Raw genomic sequence first — 15,683 nt, forward strand, 5'->3', positions numbered from 1 at the left:
CCTTCAGTTCCTGCTCAGGTAGCATACATGGTATTCATTAGCCACCCTAGGGCTACAAGTGTTCCTTCTTGGACATGCCTTTGGTCCTGTTGGTTGACTAATAGTGATCATTACCATAGCAACAATCATCTTCTTTCCCTTTCTAAGCCTGATCATTAACAACTCTTTATCCTTAATCTGGCTTGACCAGTCCTATTGGATGATGGATCTGAACCTGAATCCCACCCCCACCCCCCTCCCACGTTTCAGAGCAGTGGTGCCTGAGCCATAGAGCCTGCTCCTTTAATAATACTATTTACTGAATATATCATAATCTCAAAGAATAAAATGCTTTGTAAGCAGTTTTAAAACAACAGATAATCTCACCAACTAACAAAGAAATTGGTAACAGCAGCCTAAAATTTGCCAGAAATAAGCAACTTGTGTACTATGGAAAAAAGAAAAATAGTTTATTCTACTGATGAGTCTAACCTGAATTGCTAATAATTATTCTAAAGCAACAGTATGGTATATATATGTCATTTTACCTAATACAAGTTGCAGTAAGTTGAAATAAAGTACACCATTTTTCACATTTTGCTTTTAAAAACTTATTGTACCTGTATTTGGATTTTAAATTCAATAATTCACCTGTTCCAAATCTGAGCTCAAGATAAGTTGCAATCAGGTGCACAAGTTATTTTGCTCAAGTAGGCTTCTAGTCTCAATGTACTTGAACTAGCGGAGGGTGAAGTGAGTTGCCCAAGGGCACAAAGAATCTTAGTAAGGGAATCAGGATTTGACCCCTGGCTTCCTTGGCAGCTTTTACACTAGTATGTTATGCCACTCAACTATACATGAAGTCATACTTAACATATTACAGCAGTATTCATGCTTTTGGAGGAAAAAATGTATCTACTGAAAAGTGTGTTTTCTTTCCGGTATTCGTTGCAGTCACTGAATGCCATTAATAACATAAGAATTGCCGCTGCTGGGTCAGACCAGTGGTCCATCGTGCCCAGCAGTCCGCTCCCGCGGTGGCCCCCCAGGTCAAAGACCAGTGCCCTAATGAAATCTAGCCTTACCAGCGTACGTTCTGGAACTTGTCTAACTTTGTCTTGAATCCCTGGAGTGTGTTTTCCCCTATAACAGCCTCCGGAAGAGCATTCCAGTTTTCTACCACTCTCTGGGTGAAGAAGAACTTCCGTACGTTCTTATGGAATCTATCCCCTTTCAATTTTAGAGAGTGCCCTCTCGTTCTCCCTACCTTGGAGAGGGTGAACAACCTGTCCTTATCTACTAAGTCTATTCCCTTCAGTACCTTGAATGTTTCGATCATGTCCCCTCTCAATCTCCTCTGTTCAAGGGAGAAGAGGCCCATTTTCTCTAATCTTTCGCTGTATGGCAGCTCCTCCAACCCCTTAACCATCTTAGTCGCTCTTCTCTGGACCCTTTTGAGTAGTACTCTGTCCTTCTTCATGTGTTTTTCTGAATAAGTGCTCCTCAAATTTCCTAGTACTAAATGAGTCCAGGAACAAAAGAGCTGGTATACTGTTGTGGTTGGCGAATTATGCAGGAGCTTGCAGTGCCTTCTCTGGTAGCATGGTTACCTTCTTGCACAATTTCACCTAGGATACATTTCCAACAGGCAATAAAGTTGCACTTCTTTATCCAACTTTGCGTAGTAAACATCCCTTTAGAATAGACTACTAGTCGGTGTCCTGTACAAAATAGCCATCTGCCACCTCCTCCATCCCCCCCCCCCCTCTGTCCAGGCAGCAGCCTTAGAGATCTGTAGTACCTGAAGTTTGAAGGATGACTAATGTTATGACAATTTTTTTTTTTTAAAGGGTCCCGGGATGATCTGGGAAATTAAACTGGTGAGCCTAACTTCAGTGCCAGAAAAATAATTGAGACCATTATAAAAAAATAAAATTAAGGAATATGTAGACAACATGGTATAATGGGACAGAGTCAGCATGGATTCAGCCAAAGGAGGTCTTGCCACACCAATCTGCTACATTTATAAACATAGGGATAAAGGAGAGCTGGTTAGTGCAGTGTATCTAGATTTTCCAAAAACTTTCAACAAAGTTCATCATGAGAGGTTCCTGAGAAAAATGAAGTGTCGTGGGATATGAGGCAATGTTTTGTTGTGGATAAGGAATTGGTTATTGAATAGAAAAGAGGGAATGAGTTTAAATGGCTGTTTTTCTCAGAGGAGGAAGGTAAATAATGGAGTGCTGCAGGGATCTGTACTGGGACCGGTGCTATTTAACATATTTACAAATGATCTAGAAATTGGAACAACGAGTGAGGTGATTAAATTTGTAGATGACACTAAACTGTTCAAAGTTGTTAAAACACATACAGTCTGTGGAAAAATTGCAGGCAGACCTTAGAAAATTGAAAGACTAGGCATCCAAATGGCAGATGAAATTTAATGTGGATAAATGCAAAGTGATGTACATTGGGAAGAATAATCCAAATCATACCAAATGCTAAGGTCCATATTAAGGGTCAGTGCCCAATAAAAAAATTAGGCGTCATCGTAGACAATATGCTGAAACCTTCTGCCCAATGTGCGGCAGAGGCCAAAAAAAGCAAACAAGATGCTAGGAACTATTAGGAAAGGGAACTATTAGAAAAGGGGTATTCTAATGCCTCTGTATCGCTCCATAGTGCGACATCACCTTGAGAATTGTGTTAAATTCTGGTCGTTTTCTCAAAAAAGATATAGCAGAATTAGAAAAGGTTCAAAGAAGAGCGACTGAGATGATAAAGGGGATGGAACTCCTCTCATATGAGGAAAGACTAAAGAGGTTTTCCAGTTTGGAAAAAAGAGGGTTAAGGGGAAATATTATTGAAGTTAGTCTTTATACTTCTTTTGGGTTTTACTAGAGAGATCAGGATAAATCCTAATTTTTAAGCCTAAAAACATTACATCCATCTTTCCAAAGTACAAACGCAAGATTCTGATTCTGATCATGCTATATTTGAGCTCTTTTGAACAGGGACTGTCGCTTCTGTGTTTTGATGTACAGCACTGCATATGTCTAGTAGCACTATAGGAATGATTAGTAGTAGTTATACAATACAAATCAATATTATACTCTGCATATGCTGTATGATTCAATGTGGACCACAAGAAAGATTATCTGACTATTCAACGGACAATAACAAATTGAAATTACATATAGTAATCAACCAAGATAGTTTTTTAAAAAGTTATGCGTTCAAAATTTTTCAGAACAATAAATAAGAACTAATCCTTCAAATCCCCAAAGGGATTGAGTTTCAGGTAGGAGTAAAAAGTCCTTTTACATTCTTGGATTAGGAGGAGTAAATACATTTATAGCTTATCTTTGAAAAACATCTCTACCAAGTATAACAGAATTTAAATAAGAATGCACTAGCCCATGAACCAAAGTTCCTATTTTAAATTCTAACTGCACCACGATTGGCAACCAGTGCAAAGATCGCAGGAGAGGCGTAACTCAGAATAATGATCATATAACTCCATATTTTCATAAACTGCATTGGCTTCCAGTTGAGGTCAGAATTATTTTTAAATTTGGTGGTTGTTACAAGGTGGTTTATAGTTTGTCTGCAAGTTAAGTCGATCACTTTTTGTTTGGTAGTTCTGCATGTCCCTACAATTTTTGCATTTTCTTCTGTTAAAAGCCGTTTGTATAAAAAAATATTTGGAACAAACTCTTACCAAGCTGCGAGCTGGGGATCTGCTTTTTTTTTTTTTCTTTTAATTACAGCTTCAACTTTTACTGTACTTAACTATTGTAAACCGTCTAGACTCTAGAGATACTTGTGATGGACAGTATAACAAGTATCTATTAAACTTGGAAACTTCTACTTCTTATTTACATTGTAGGAAATTGTTAAAGTCTTTTCTGTTTAGGAAAATTCTGGGGGATTAATTTTACTGCTTTATATCGTACAAGATTTAATTATATATAGTTATCTGTTTTATGTTACCCGCATTGAACTAGAAGGTGTTGCAGGTTATAAAGATTTGCTATGTTACTTGTTCCACTCCACTCAATATTTTATAGACCTAGCCACTTTAGCCTTTCCTTATAAAAAGTTACCCCATACCTTTTATCATTTCCATTGCTCTTCTATGTACCTTTCCTAATTCCACTATATCTTTTTTGAGATGTGGCAATCAGAATTGCAAATGGTATTTGAGGTGTGGCCGCACCATAGAACAATAAAAGGGCATTATAACATTTTCATCTTTGTTTTCCATTCCTTTCTTGATAATTCTAACATTCTATTTGCTTTCTTAGCTGCTGCCGCACACTGAACTGAGGGGTTCAATGTAACCTCACTGATGACATTAAGATTCTTTTCCTGGGTGGTGACTCCTAATGTGGAACCCTGCATCATATAACTTGGGTTCCTCGTTCTCACATGCATCAATTTGCACTTGCTTACAGTATATAAGAACTAAATAAAATACTTCTTACTGTAAATTGAGGCCTATTTCATCCCCTCCCCTCCCATCAGCATGCTCGCCCAGCTTAAACACCCCATTTGTCTCCTCCAAACTTGAGCCTCTTCTCTCCAACCCAGCTTTCTCTCTCTCTGCCCCAACCAGGTTTAAACCCCTCCCATCACTGCTTTGTCTGCCACCTCCGTTCTCTCTCCCCCCATTCTCTCATGGCAACAAGAGTCCCTAACTCATGCTCACTCTCTCTATACCTCCAGTACTCCATCTCTAGCAAGCCCTCAATTTGTTAGCTTTCTGCACCCATCCCAGGGTCAAACACATTACCTTCAATTCTTTCTCCCCATCCCTAAAAATACCTCCTCCTAACTTATACACAATACACAATACAATACCTCCTCAATACACAAATACTCCGACAGCATGGAAAAAAATACTGTGGTGGGAGTGATTTGTTTTTACCAAGTGATGCTCGGCACAATAGCATGCAGATTATATGCATGATATTCTTGTGGAGCAATCACTACACACAGCTCCTCCCTGCAGCTGCCGTTCTCTCCCTCTGCCTAGCAGATGCAGCTGATCAGGGCTTCCTCTGCTGGCTTCTGCTTCGGAGATGCAAGGGAATCCCCAAACAGCTGGGTTTTTTAATGTGCACGTGTTGTGTGAGCACACAACACATGCACAAGACACGGAGTCTTTTTTTTTTTTTTTTTTAAAGCACACTGTCCCTTCCTCTCATGGAGGGAAAAAAAGCCTGGTTGTCTAGTGGCCGATCCCTCCAGCTCAAGAACCCTCCCATATGAGATTCCCCTGATACCAGGATCAGGATTTCCCCTTCCGCTGAGACCCCTCCAAGAAACCCTAGTGGTCTCGTGGCTGGGAACCCCCCCCCTGATTAAGAGCCTTCCTATATGAGCCAGGACCCCCTAACACCACAAACCCCCTGTACCTTATTTGGAAGAAGATTGGCAGGAGGGATGCCTACTCCCTCCTGCCTCTGGGCCATGCCTCTTCAAGATAATAATAATAACTTTATTTTTCTATACCGCCACAATCTTGCGACTTCTAGGCGGCCAATCCTAGTGGCCTAGATGGACAATCCTGGTGCTTCATGGGATGCACTGGGAGGGGCTTAAGACCCTGATTGGCTCAGGCTCCTAAGGCTCCTCCCAGGTTAGGTGCCTGAACCTATCAAGGCCTTAGACCCCTCCCAGTGCATCCCATGAAGCACCAGAAGGGGCAGGATAACATTTTGAAGAGTTGGGGCCCAGAGACAGGAGGAATTGGGCATCCCTCCTGCTGATCTTCTTCCAAATAAGGTATGTCATGGTGTCTGGGGATCCTGGCCCATATGGGAGAGCTCTTGGCTGGTGGGGTCCTGGCCACTAGAGCATAAGGATTTCTTGAAAGAGGGCTCGATGGGAGGAGGAATCATGTTTGGAGGGCTTGGGGGTAGCAGGAGGGGAATTGGGTTCGGGGGATTTGGGAATTTTTTTCACAGGTCTGATCTCTCCTACTTACTTTCCTGTCAGTGCTTGAGCCAATCAGCGCTCAGACACTGACAGGAAAGTAAGGTTATGACAGCTCAGACCTGCCATAAAACTTTGTATGCTAAGTTCACATTAAGGATAGGTGCTCCTTGCTGTGCATTGCACAGAGTTCTCATTTTAATATTAATGAGCTTCTTTTAATGCATTAGCTTAGGATACTCAGTGGCTTCTACAAGGATCATTAGCAGTCAAGGAGATCCCTTTTGTGCATTAGTAGGAGAGCTTTCCATGCCAGTAAGACTGCTTTAATGAGTCTTACTTGCCATGGAAGCTTTTGAGCATCGGGGCCTTAGTTCTGGTCTCTCTGAGGCTCTGCTCTGACTCCGTATCTTAATTCATTCTACATTTTGTGCTGACGTTGCCATCACCACCTCCTTGAATTCACACCCACGAGACAGGTGCTCCCTCACACCATTTCATTCTTTCCTGGTGCCTGGAGCCCATCATAACGCTAACATTACCACATTCTTCTTGAACACCCCACCATTGCAGGCTCCTGGTCCCTCACCAAATTCTGCTAAAGTACAGAATTTAGCATGGGAGGAGAAATTCCTTCAGTTTACTCCAAAAGTATCAGTTGCAAAATTTAAGTTCTGTCCAATGCTAATATGGCTACCACAGTATCATATTCCTTTAAAAATCTCTTGGATTTCTTTTGAAATTATGTTGAAATAAACCACAAAAAAAGAAAAGAAAAAACAACCTGTGAAAGATAAATAGATGAGTATGGATCTCTTGCCTAGAAAAACACAGTAAAAACTAAGTCTTCTTTCTGATTGTGGTAGGACTCCATCTTCGTGGAATTTAAAGAGACTTAACTAATGAGAACCCTCAGCAATTGATGAGTGAATAACTAATATTTATTTATTTATTCAATTTTCTATACCGTTCTCCTAGGAGAGTTCAGAATGGTTTACATGAGTTTATTCAGGTACTCAAGCATTTTTCCCTGTCTGTCCTGGTGGACTCACAATGTATCTGATGTACCTGGAGCAATGGGGGATTAAGTGACTTGCCCAGGGTCACAAGGAGCAGTGTGAGTTTGAACCCACAACCCCAGGGTGCTGAGGCTGTAGCTTTAACCACTGCACCACTCTCTCCCCAGATTTTTTTTTTTTTGTCACCTTCAGTAGAAACCTCCCTGAATCTTGTTTCACTAATTAAAGGACAATTATAAGGAAAGGCACTTTGCTGTGTTAAGCGTATTTTATTCATTAAAAGGGATAACATAAATGAAGATCTGAATATTTTATTTTTCTCCGTCTAGAAAATTGAAAATGGAAGATTTTCAAAACTCAAATATTTTGCACATTCTATGATCAACAATACAGACTTGCTGATGGTAACCAAAAGGTAATTTTTCTATTTATACATTATACATGCCCATACTAAATACTTTTGTAAACTAGTTTATGTAGTTTTACCTTAATAGAGTAGAATTTAGCACATGCATGCTCTTTTTCCAGATTATTTGAATACCTGAGTTCAGAATTTGTGGGGTTTTTGTATTTGAAACAGAGAATGACATGGGGACAAATTTTTCCTTGTCCCAGCTGGAGCTCATTTTCTCATCCCGTCCCCACAAGTTCTGTTCCTGTCTGTGCCCCATTACTGCAAACTCCATCCTCATCTGCACAAGTATCAAACATTTTAAAATCATAAGTGTTCGAGGCTTGTGCGGTTAAGGCAGAGTTTCAGGAATGGGACAAGGACAATGACAAAACTCACGGGAACAGGGAAATTGAGTTCCTGCAGGGACGGGTACAAATTTGTCCCCGTGTCATTCTCTAGTTTGAAATATCTATCACAAAATGCAGGGGATAGGTGGCCATTTTATACTTCAACTCACCCTAACCAAACTGAGCTGAATAGCCTTTTTTATTTCAAAAGGCTGAGGTCTCCTGTTGGTTATTCCAGGAAGGCATTTGCAAAGTGACTATCTGGTCTTCCTGCCATTCTTTTGTCAAGCACTACATATTATGAGGCTCATAATCAAAACTTAAACACGTCTAAAACCTTTTTCTGAATAAGTGCTCCTCAAATTTCCTATTACTAAATGAGTCCAGGAACAAAAGAGCTGGTATACTGTTGTGGTTGGCGAATTATGCAGGAGCTTGCAGTGCCTTCTCTGGTAGCATGGTTACCTTCTTGCACACTTGGTCGTCCTAAAAGACAGGCCATCCAAGTGCCGATAATCAAAATGGCTTTACGGACGTATCCAGGGACATTTTAGGCTTCTAAATCCCACTGAAAGAGGCGTTTCTGGAGGAGTGGTTAGGGCAGGATGTGGGCCGACCTAGACTTAGTCATCCTGTAGAGATAATCAAATATTTGATGGGGCTTCCTAGACGAAACTTATATGTTGTGAGTTAGACTAGTGATACCCAACCCTGTCCTGGAGGAACACCAGGCCAATTGGGTTTTCAGGCTAGCCCTAATGAATATGCATGAAGCAAATTTGCATGCCTATCACTTCCATCATATGCAAATCTCTCTCATGCATATTCATTAGGGCTAGCCTGAAAACCCGATTGGCCTGGTGTTCCTCCAGGACAGGGTTGGGAATCACTGAGTTAGACGATGTAAAAGCAGATATATATGGCAAAAAGGTATCCAAAGTTCCCAGATAATCACTGCAGGGAAAAAGTAAAGACCCACACACTCCCCCTATACCCCCATTCCCATCTTACCCCCACAAAGTTCAGAATAAAAATGTACATACCTGCCTCCAGAACATCAGCACCTGCTATAGGTAAACTTAGTAGAGCTGCACAGAGGTGGCTTAAGTAGTCTGGGGGCTGGGCTAGTGAAATATAGAGAGGAGGACCCAGGCCATAAGCCACTCTAACCACTAAATTCATGATGAAAAATGTGAGTCCATCAACCCCCTCAAAACCCTAATGTATTGCCATATAGGTGACACCTGCTGGTAAGGCTAGTCTCAGGGCACTGGACTTTGACCTAAGGGCTGCCGTGTGAGCGGACTGCTGGGAACGATGGACCACTGGTCTGACCCAGCAGCGGCAATTCTTATGTTCTTACTAGTCTTATAGCCCGTTATATTAACGGGTGCTAGAATATATGTGTGTGTATCTGTCTTTATTTCTTTCTCTCTCTCTCCTTAGCCGCTTTCTTTCTTTCTGTCTTTCTTTTTCCTTGGCTGTCCATCACCACTCCTTGCCTACTCCCCCTGTCCATTCTCCCTTCTTTTTACCTCCCCTGTGTCCACCACCATCCCTTCACTGCTCTCCTTATGCAGCAGCAGCCCTTCTCCCTTTGTTTTACCTCCCCCTGTCCAGCAGCACCTCTTTCCTTCTCCCCCTGTCCAATATTAGGCCTCCGTTCCTTTTTCTTCACTCCCCCTGTCCATCAGCACCTCTTTCCGTATCCCCCCCTTCCTCCTTCTAAGCCCTATGATACACTTACCTTTCTCTGCCACTGATCAGAGGTCCCGACAGCCGCCCAGTTGCATCCATTGGAAAAGTTCCCTCTGCCGCATCCCACACCCCTCCTGACACGACTCCCACTGTCTTTCTTTCTGTCTGTCTCTGTCCTTGGCCCCCTTTGTCTGTCTTTCTGTGTATCTCCCTGCCCCTGTGTCTTTCTTCTTTTCTTTCTGTCTCCCTTCCTCCCTCTGTCTGTCTGTCCAAAGCAGCATTCCCACCCCCAACACCAGTTCCCTGTGCAGCAGCATTAGCATTTCCTCTACCCCTCTTTCCCTTCCCACGGTCCCGACTACACATGGCGATTCAACTACACCCGGCTCTTAAACTGACCCGAGTCCTTTGCCGCCCCCCCCTTCCCTTCCTGCGGGCCCGACTACACATGGCGATTCAAGCAGCGTGTGTAGCAGTCTTCACACGCTGCTTCGGGTCCTTCTACTGCCCTGATTTACTCTGGCACGTCCCTGATGACAACATCAGAGACGCGGCAGAGCAAATCAGGGCAGTAGAAGGGCCCGAAGCAGCGTGTGAAGACTGCTGCACACACTGCTTGAATCGCTGGGTAGGTAGTCAGGCCCGCGGGAAAGGAAGGGGGGGCGGCAAAGGACTCGGGTCAGTTTAAGAGCCGGGGCGGAAAGTTGCTGGGCTCCTCGGTGGGGGCACTGAGCGGCCGCGATCCCTCTCCTACGAGACACCCCACCCCGCCCGCTGGAGGAACGGAGATCGGCGGCAGGCTGCGGTCCCAGCTTGTGGAGGCATCGGCGGTTGGTGACGTAAGTGCGCATGCGCACTCCTACCTAAGGTGCCTTACATCTCACGGAAAATGGACACACGCAGGTGGGAGTGCGCATGCGCGGCTTACCGTTTTTATTATATTAGATAAGGGCTATTGGGGTTGTAGACAGGTGGGTACAGTAGGGTTTGGGGGGTATTTGGGGGGCTCACCATAACCTATAAGGGAGTTCTAGTGAGATATTTATGTGGCACCCTTTTTGTGAAGTTCACAGCAGTGTCCTTCTGCTCCATTGCCATGTCTGGGTGGCCAGTCCATCACATTGATGGCCCCTCCCACGTCCAAAAGGTCTTGTTCTAGGCGTTCAGGACATGGGACAAATTTTTGGTCAAGAATGTGGTATAAAGATAGACATGGTGGTCTGGATGATCAAACACCTGGACGTACAGATAGATGATTTTTGGGGAAAAAAATTTGAGACGTACTTTGTGAGAATGGACATTTTGCCGCTGCCAACTTTGGGCGACTAGCACCCTACGTCCAAATCAGACTTAGACGTATCTTTTGATTATGGCCTTCCACATATGCAAGCCAGGCAGAATTCTACCTTAGGAAGCTGTCCTGAAGGTAGCTTAGGCTTCCTCCCATCCAGTTTGATTTGGCTTGAATACATCCCATGCATCTGGCATTCTTTGTCTTTCCCCCAGCCAGAGGATGCATGTTTAAGAAATTTCAGTGTAGATTGCTTTCATACCATGCAGCAAACTGGGAATCAGAAATTCATGCTTTTTATTAAATTCTACATTTTATTTCCAGTTTAGAAAACTGTTTAAAACCTACTTGTTTAAGAAATGTTTAGATGCACAGCATTTAAATATTCATTTATGATTGTCGATTTATTAATTGTGTGAGCTATACTTGCAATTCACTGTATATGAAGTTTCTTTTATTGTTTGTTACCCACATTGAACTGCAAGGTATTGCGGGATAGAAACAAAATTTTATGTTGCTATGTTACAGAAAAAGTTGTATTTCCTATTAGAACCCATTAACCCTTTAATTGGCAGATAGTGAAATGACACTTTATGTAACTTGATGTTGAATGAGAACAACAATGCCAAGTAACAGGCATTTGGAGATACAGTTCTCTCATAAGTGCCATAGAAAACGCACGTTGCTTCTGAGTAACGATGCCAAATAAAGTTGGTTAATGTACTTGACATATGCTAACAATTATAACACTTTTTCCCTCTAGTGGTATTTTGTTTGTGACCAGAGGAGCTTTTGGACAACTTACCTGTGAATGGCAGTACACATTTGATGAGTTTACCAAAGAGCCATTTATTGTCAGTGGAAGACGACTGCGCATTGAAGCCAAGGTACATCTTGATGTAATAAAACCTTCAATAAAAGACAAACAAGGATTTGAATATTCTCCTTGCTTTCTATAACTTAGCTATTTCTCCTGATGTGTGGTATTAAACTTTAGTTTGTCAGTTTATGCAAATAAACGTTACTAGAATAAATGAAAAGGAGTCGTCAAAAGTTTTTATATAGAGAATATGGCTCTTTTCTCAGTTGTCTCTTCTTAGAAAAGTTGTCCCTTTATGCCTTTATACATCAATAATTTGCAGATGTATTCTATTTTACTATAAATAGGATTGCATTTCAATTAAAGGACTGATAATGTTCCTACCTTCCGACCCCAGGTCCATTATATCTCTCCCTTTCTTCCTTCCTATTATCCAGTATCTCTTCTTTCCTCACTCCCTCCCATTGTACAGTAACTCTCACTTCCCCCACCTCCAAATTCAACATGGCTTCCCCCTCTCTTTCTTCCTTCATCCCTCCCTCCCATTATTCAGCAGATCTCTCTCCCTTTCTTCCCTGTCCTGCTGTGTGATCCAAAATCTCACCCATGCAGAGTTCAGCATTTCCATCCCCTCAATCTGTACCCCCACCCTGGATCTGCTTTAAAGCTGTCTTCTATTACACTGCCTATGGCCTGCTCTGAAGCTTTCCTTCTGACCTGTCCCAACCCTGTGCAAACGGGAAGAGATAATGGAGGGGCTGGTAGAGAGGTTGTGAGCGGTAGATACTGGATTGTGCTGAGTACAAGGGTAGAGAGCAGGAGAGAGAAGGAGAAATATTGAGAGGAGACTCATCTCTGTGCAATTACATTTAAGAGGGAAGCCGCCTGGGTAAGCTTCGGTGGAAGGGGGTGGGGCAGGAAGGAGGGCATGGGATCCCCAGCAGCAGTGGCTTCGGTGGAGAGGGGCAGGCAAGGCAATAAGGAGGGCAAGGGATCCTCTGTGGTGCAGCCATTAAGGAAGAAGGGGGCGGGAGGCCCTAACACTGATCTACACCACACTCATGCTATGCTAAACAGTCCATCCTGGTCCATCTCTACAACCCATATTCTCTCTCTTTTCAATAGTCCCTCTTCCCTAACAAACCTGTGCACACCATACACTTTCTTTTCTCTTAGAAGACCATATCTACTTCTTTCTCATCTTTCTTTCTCAGTCCATCCCTGCCTTAATGTCTTCTTCCTCTTCTCATTTTCTTCTTTTGTTTTCTCTCACTTCAATGCATTGTTTGGGCCTTTTGCAGGTCAGATTTACCTAAAGAAGGTAAACCGTCATCACTTAGGCTGGTGATATTGGTATAAGCTACAGGAAGGACTGTGGCATACACTCCCAGTGAGGTAACTGCTTCCTTCACCCACTGGTTTGGTACTGCAAAGGGTAGGTCATGCCTCACAAACTTATTGTACTTCTTTGAGGGGGTAAACAGACAGGTGGATAAAGGGGAATCCATTGACATCATTTACCTTGACTTTCAAAAAGCCTTTGACAAGGTACCGCACGAAAGACTGCTTAAAAAGCTGTGGAGACACGGGGTGCAAGGGGAGGTCCACCGATGGATCAAAAACTGGCTGGCAGACAGGAAACAGAGGGTTGGAGTGAAGGGCCATTACTCAGACTGGCATGGGGTCACGAGCGGAGTTCCGCAGGGGTCGGTGCTGGGACCGCTCCTGTTCAATATATTTATTAATGACCTGGAGGCGGGAACAAATTGCGAAGTTATTAAATTTGCGGATGACACCAAACTCTACCGCAGGGTTGAAACCATGGAAGACTGCGAAGATCTGCAAAGGGACCTAACGACGCTAGAAGAATGGGCCAAAAAATGGCAAATGAACTTTAATGTAGGGAAATGCAAGGTCATGCATGTAGGGAAAAAGAACCCGATGTTCAGCTACAAAATGGGAGGATCACTGCTAGGGGTAAGTAACCTTGAAAGAGACCTGGGAGTGATGGTGGACACGTCTTTAAAGGCGTCGGCACAGTGCGCCACAGCCTCAAGAAAAGCAAACAAAATGTTGGGTATCATTAAGAAGGGTATCACGACCAGGACAAAGGAGGTCATCCTGCCACTGTATCGTGCAATGGTGCGACCGCATCTGGAGTACTGTGTCCAATATTGGTCGCCGTACCTCAAAAAGGACATGGCGGTACTTGAGGGAGTCCAGAGAAGAGCAACTAAACTGATAAGAGGTATGGAAAACCTCTCATATACTGACAGACTGAAAAAGCTGGGGCTGTTCTCCCTGGAAAAGCGGAGACTTAGAGGAGACATGATAGAAACCTTCAAGATCCTGAAGGGTATAGAAAAAGTAGACAGGGACAGATTTTTCAGATTACGGGGAACCACAAGTACAAGGGGGCACTCGGAAAAATTAAAAGGAGACAGGTTTAAAACAAATGCCAGAAAGTTCTTTTTCACCCAGAGGGTGGTGGACACATGGAACGCGCTTCCGGAGGCTGTGATAGGCCGGAGCACGTTACAAGGCTTCAAAGAAGGTTTGGATAGGTTCCTAGAGGATAAAGGAATTGAAGGGTACAGATAAGAGTAGCGGTAAGTTATAGGGATAGTCTGGGACCATTGCTCAGGCAATGGGCCTGATGGGCCGCCGCGGGAGCAGACCGCTGGGCGAGATGGACCTCTGATCTGCCTCAGCGGAGGCAACTTCTTATGTTCTTCTTATGTTCTTATGTTCTTATGGAGCTATTTGCCTTGCAAATCCCCCTGACGTTTCCCTGTGGTTTGGTAGGCTTAGTTTTATGCAGGGCTCTACGCTGCACACTCCAGTCGTAGGATTACTATTTTGCCAGTGGCTTCCTTCTGTATACCTGTAGTGAGACATAGGCCTAGCCCTTTCCTTACGGTTGTGATAGTATGCATTGGGAAATGTTTGAGTCTCCTTGTCATTTCCAGAGTTCTTTTCTCTCTCATTTGTACAATTGCGCCTCCTTCAGAGCTGCAACTTCGTGGCCCAGCTCTGCCACTATGGCCTGCAAATCCTTCTCGTGGTCCATAGTAATCCACAATAGCCAGTGCTTCTCTCTCAACCTTTGGAATAGGCAAAGCACTATCATGTGTTCTCAAGGAGGCTATTTCTTTTTGTAAATTCCTGATAGATTCTTTTAAGAAAGTCACTTCATTCATCTGGGCAAAAGACCTGGTAAGTGGCTCAGGGATTTTTTTTTTTTGCCCCTACCAAAGCCGGACGCCTCCTGTCCTCTTCCTCGTTGAGCAACTGTAAAAACCCAGGAGGATTTGTTTTCCTCTCATGGAGCCTCAGGTGCATGATCATTCTGTCAGCATGGGGAGCACCTCTCACTATTTGTTCTATCATGGCAGAGTTATTTCTTGAGGGCGCTACGCCATTCTTACTGACTACTTTCCTCAGCAGAGCTTCTAGCCTCCAGAGATAATCTGAAAGTTTCTCTCCCTCTTTTTGACCTGTGTTTCTAAATCTAAAATTCAGGTCAGGCCTACTTTCTGCAGTGCCAAATGTGCTTTCTAATGCTTCTAGGCACTCCTCAGCTGAGGCTTAGGGGTTTTCAGCTTTTACAGTCCCCAAAAACCTGTAGAGCTGGGTCCCTTAAGATTTCACCTATTCACCTTTTTTTCCATTGCAGGGCATTCCCATTCCTCCACCATCTGGCAGCTTGCTACATCCAGTTTTCATAATCATCTTTCTCTTAGAGAACGACACGGGGAAAAATTTGTCCCCATCCCCACGAGCTTGGACCCTGTCCCCACCTCATCCCCACGAGCTCAGTTCCCATCCTATCCGCACAAGCCTCAAATAGTTATGATTTTATATTAAACTTTTTATTAAAGTATGAAAAGAAACAATATTCTGTACAATTGTCATTTTATAAGCACAGAGCAAGGATTAACAAAACCCCTGTCTCCCCTCCCCTTCATAAACATCCCCTCCTCTATCGAGAAAACTGAATAAGCCAAATTGCTACACAGAAAAATGCCAGAATGCTACACAGAAAAATCATGCTAACAGAGAATACTGCAGTCACACATGACAGGAATAGTGTTAGGGGATTACAACAAGGGCAACTGCCCCCTAATCAGAGAGAGCCTAAGCCAGCTGGAAGCTAAAGAAGCACAGCACGGGCTTTCCAGTTATGTCTAACACC

General features: G+C 43.3%; 1 protein-coding gene across 2 annotated transcripts in view; it reads left to right on the forward strand.

Moving 5' to 3' along the window:
- VPS13A (vacuolar protein sorting 13 homolog A) overlaps positions 1–15,683 on the forward strand; it is a 489,236-nt gene that overhangs the window by 463,252 nt on the left and 10,301 nt on the right. For both annotated transcript variants that reach the window (XM_033927035.1, XM_033927045.1), the window contains 2 exons: positions 7,268–7,353; positions 11,432–11,555. In XM_033927035.1, the coding sequence (XP_033782926.1) occupies positions 7,268–7,353; positions 11,432–11,555 (210 nt within the window). The remainder of the gene's footprint in view (positions 1–7,267; positions 7,354–11,431; positions 11,556–15,683) is intronic.

Source organism: Geotrypetes seraphini, chromosome 1, assembly GCF_902459505.1.
Source record: "Geotrypetes seraphini chromosome 1, aGeoSer1.1, whole genome shotgun sequence".
In the NCBI taxonomy this organism is placed as follows: Eukaryota; Metazoa; Chordata; class Amphibia; order Gymnophiona; family Dermophiidae; genus Geotrypetes; species Geotrypetes seraphini.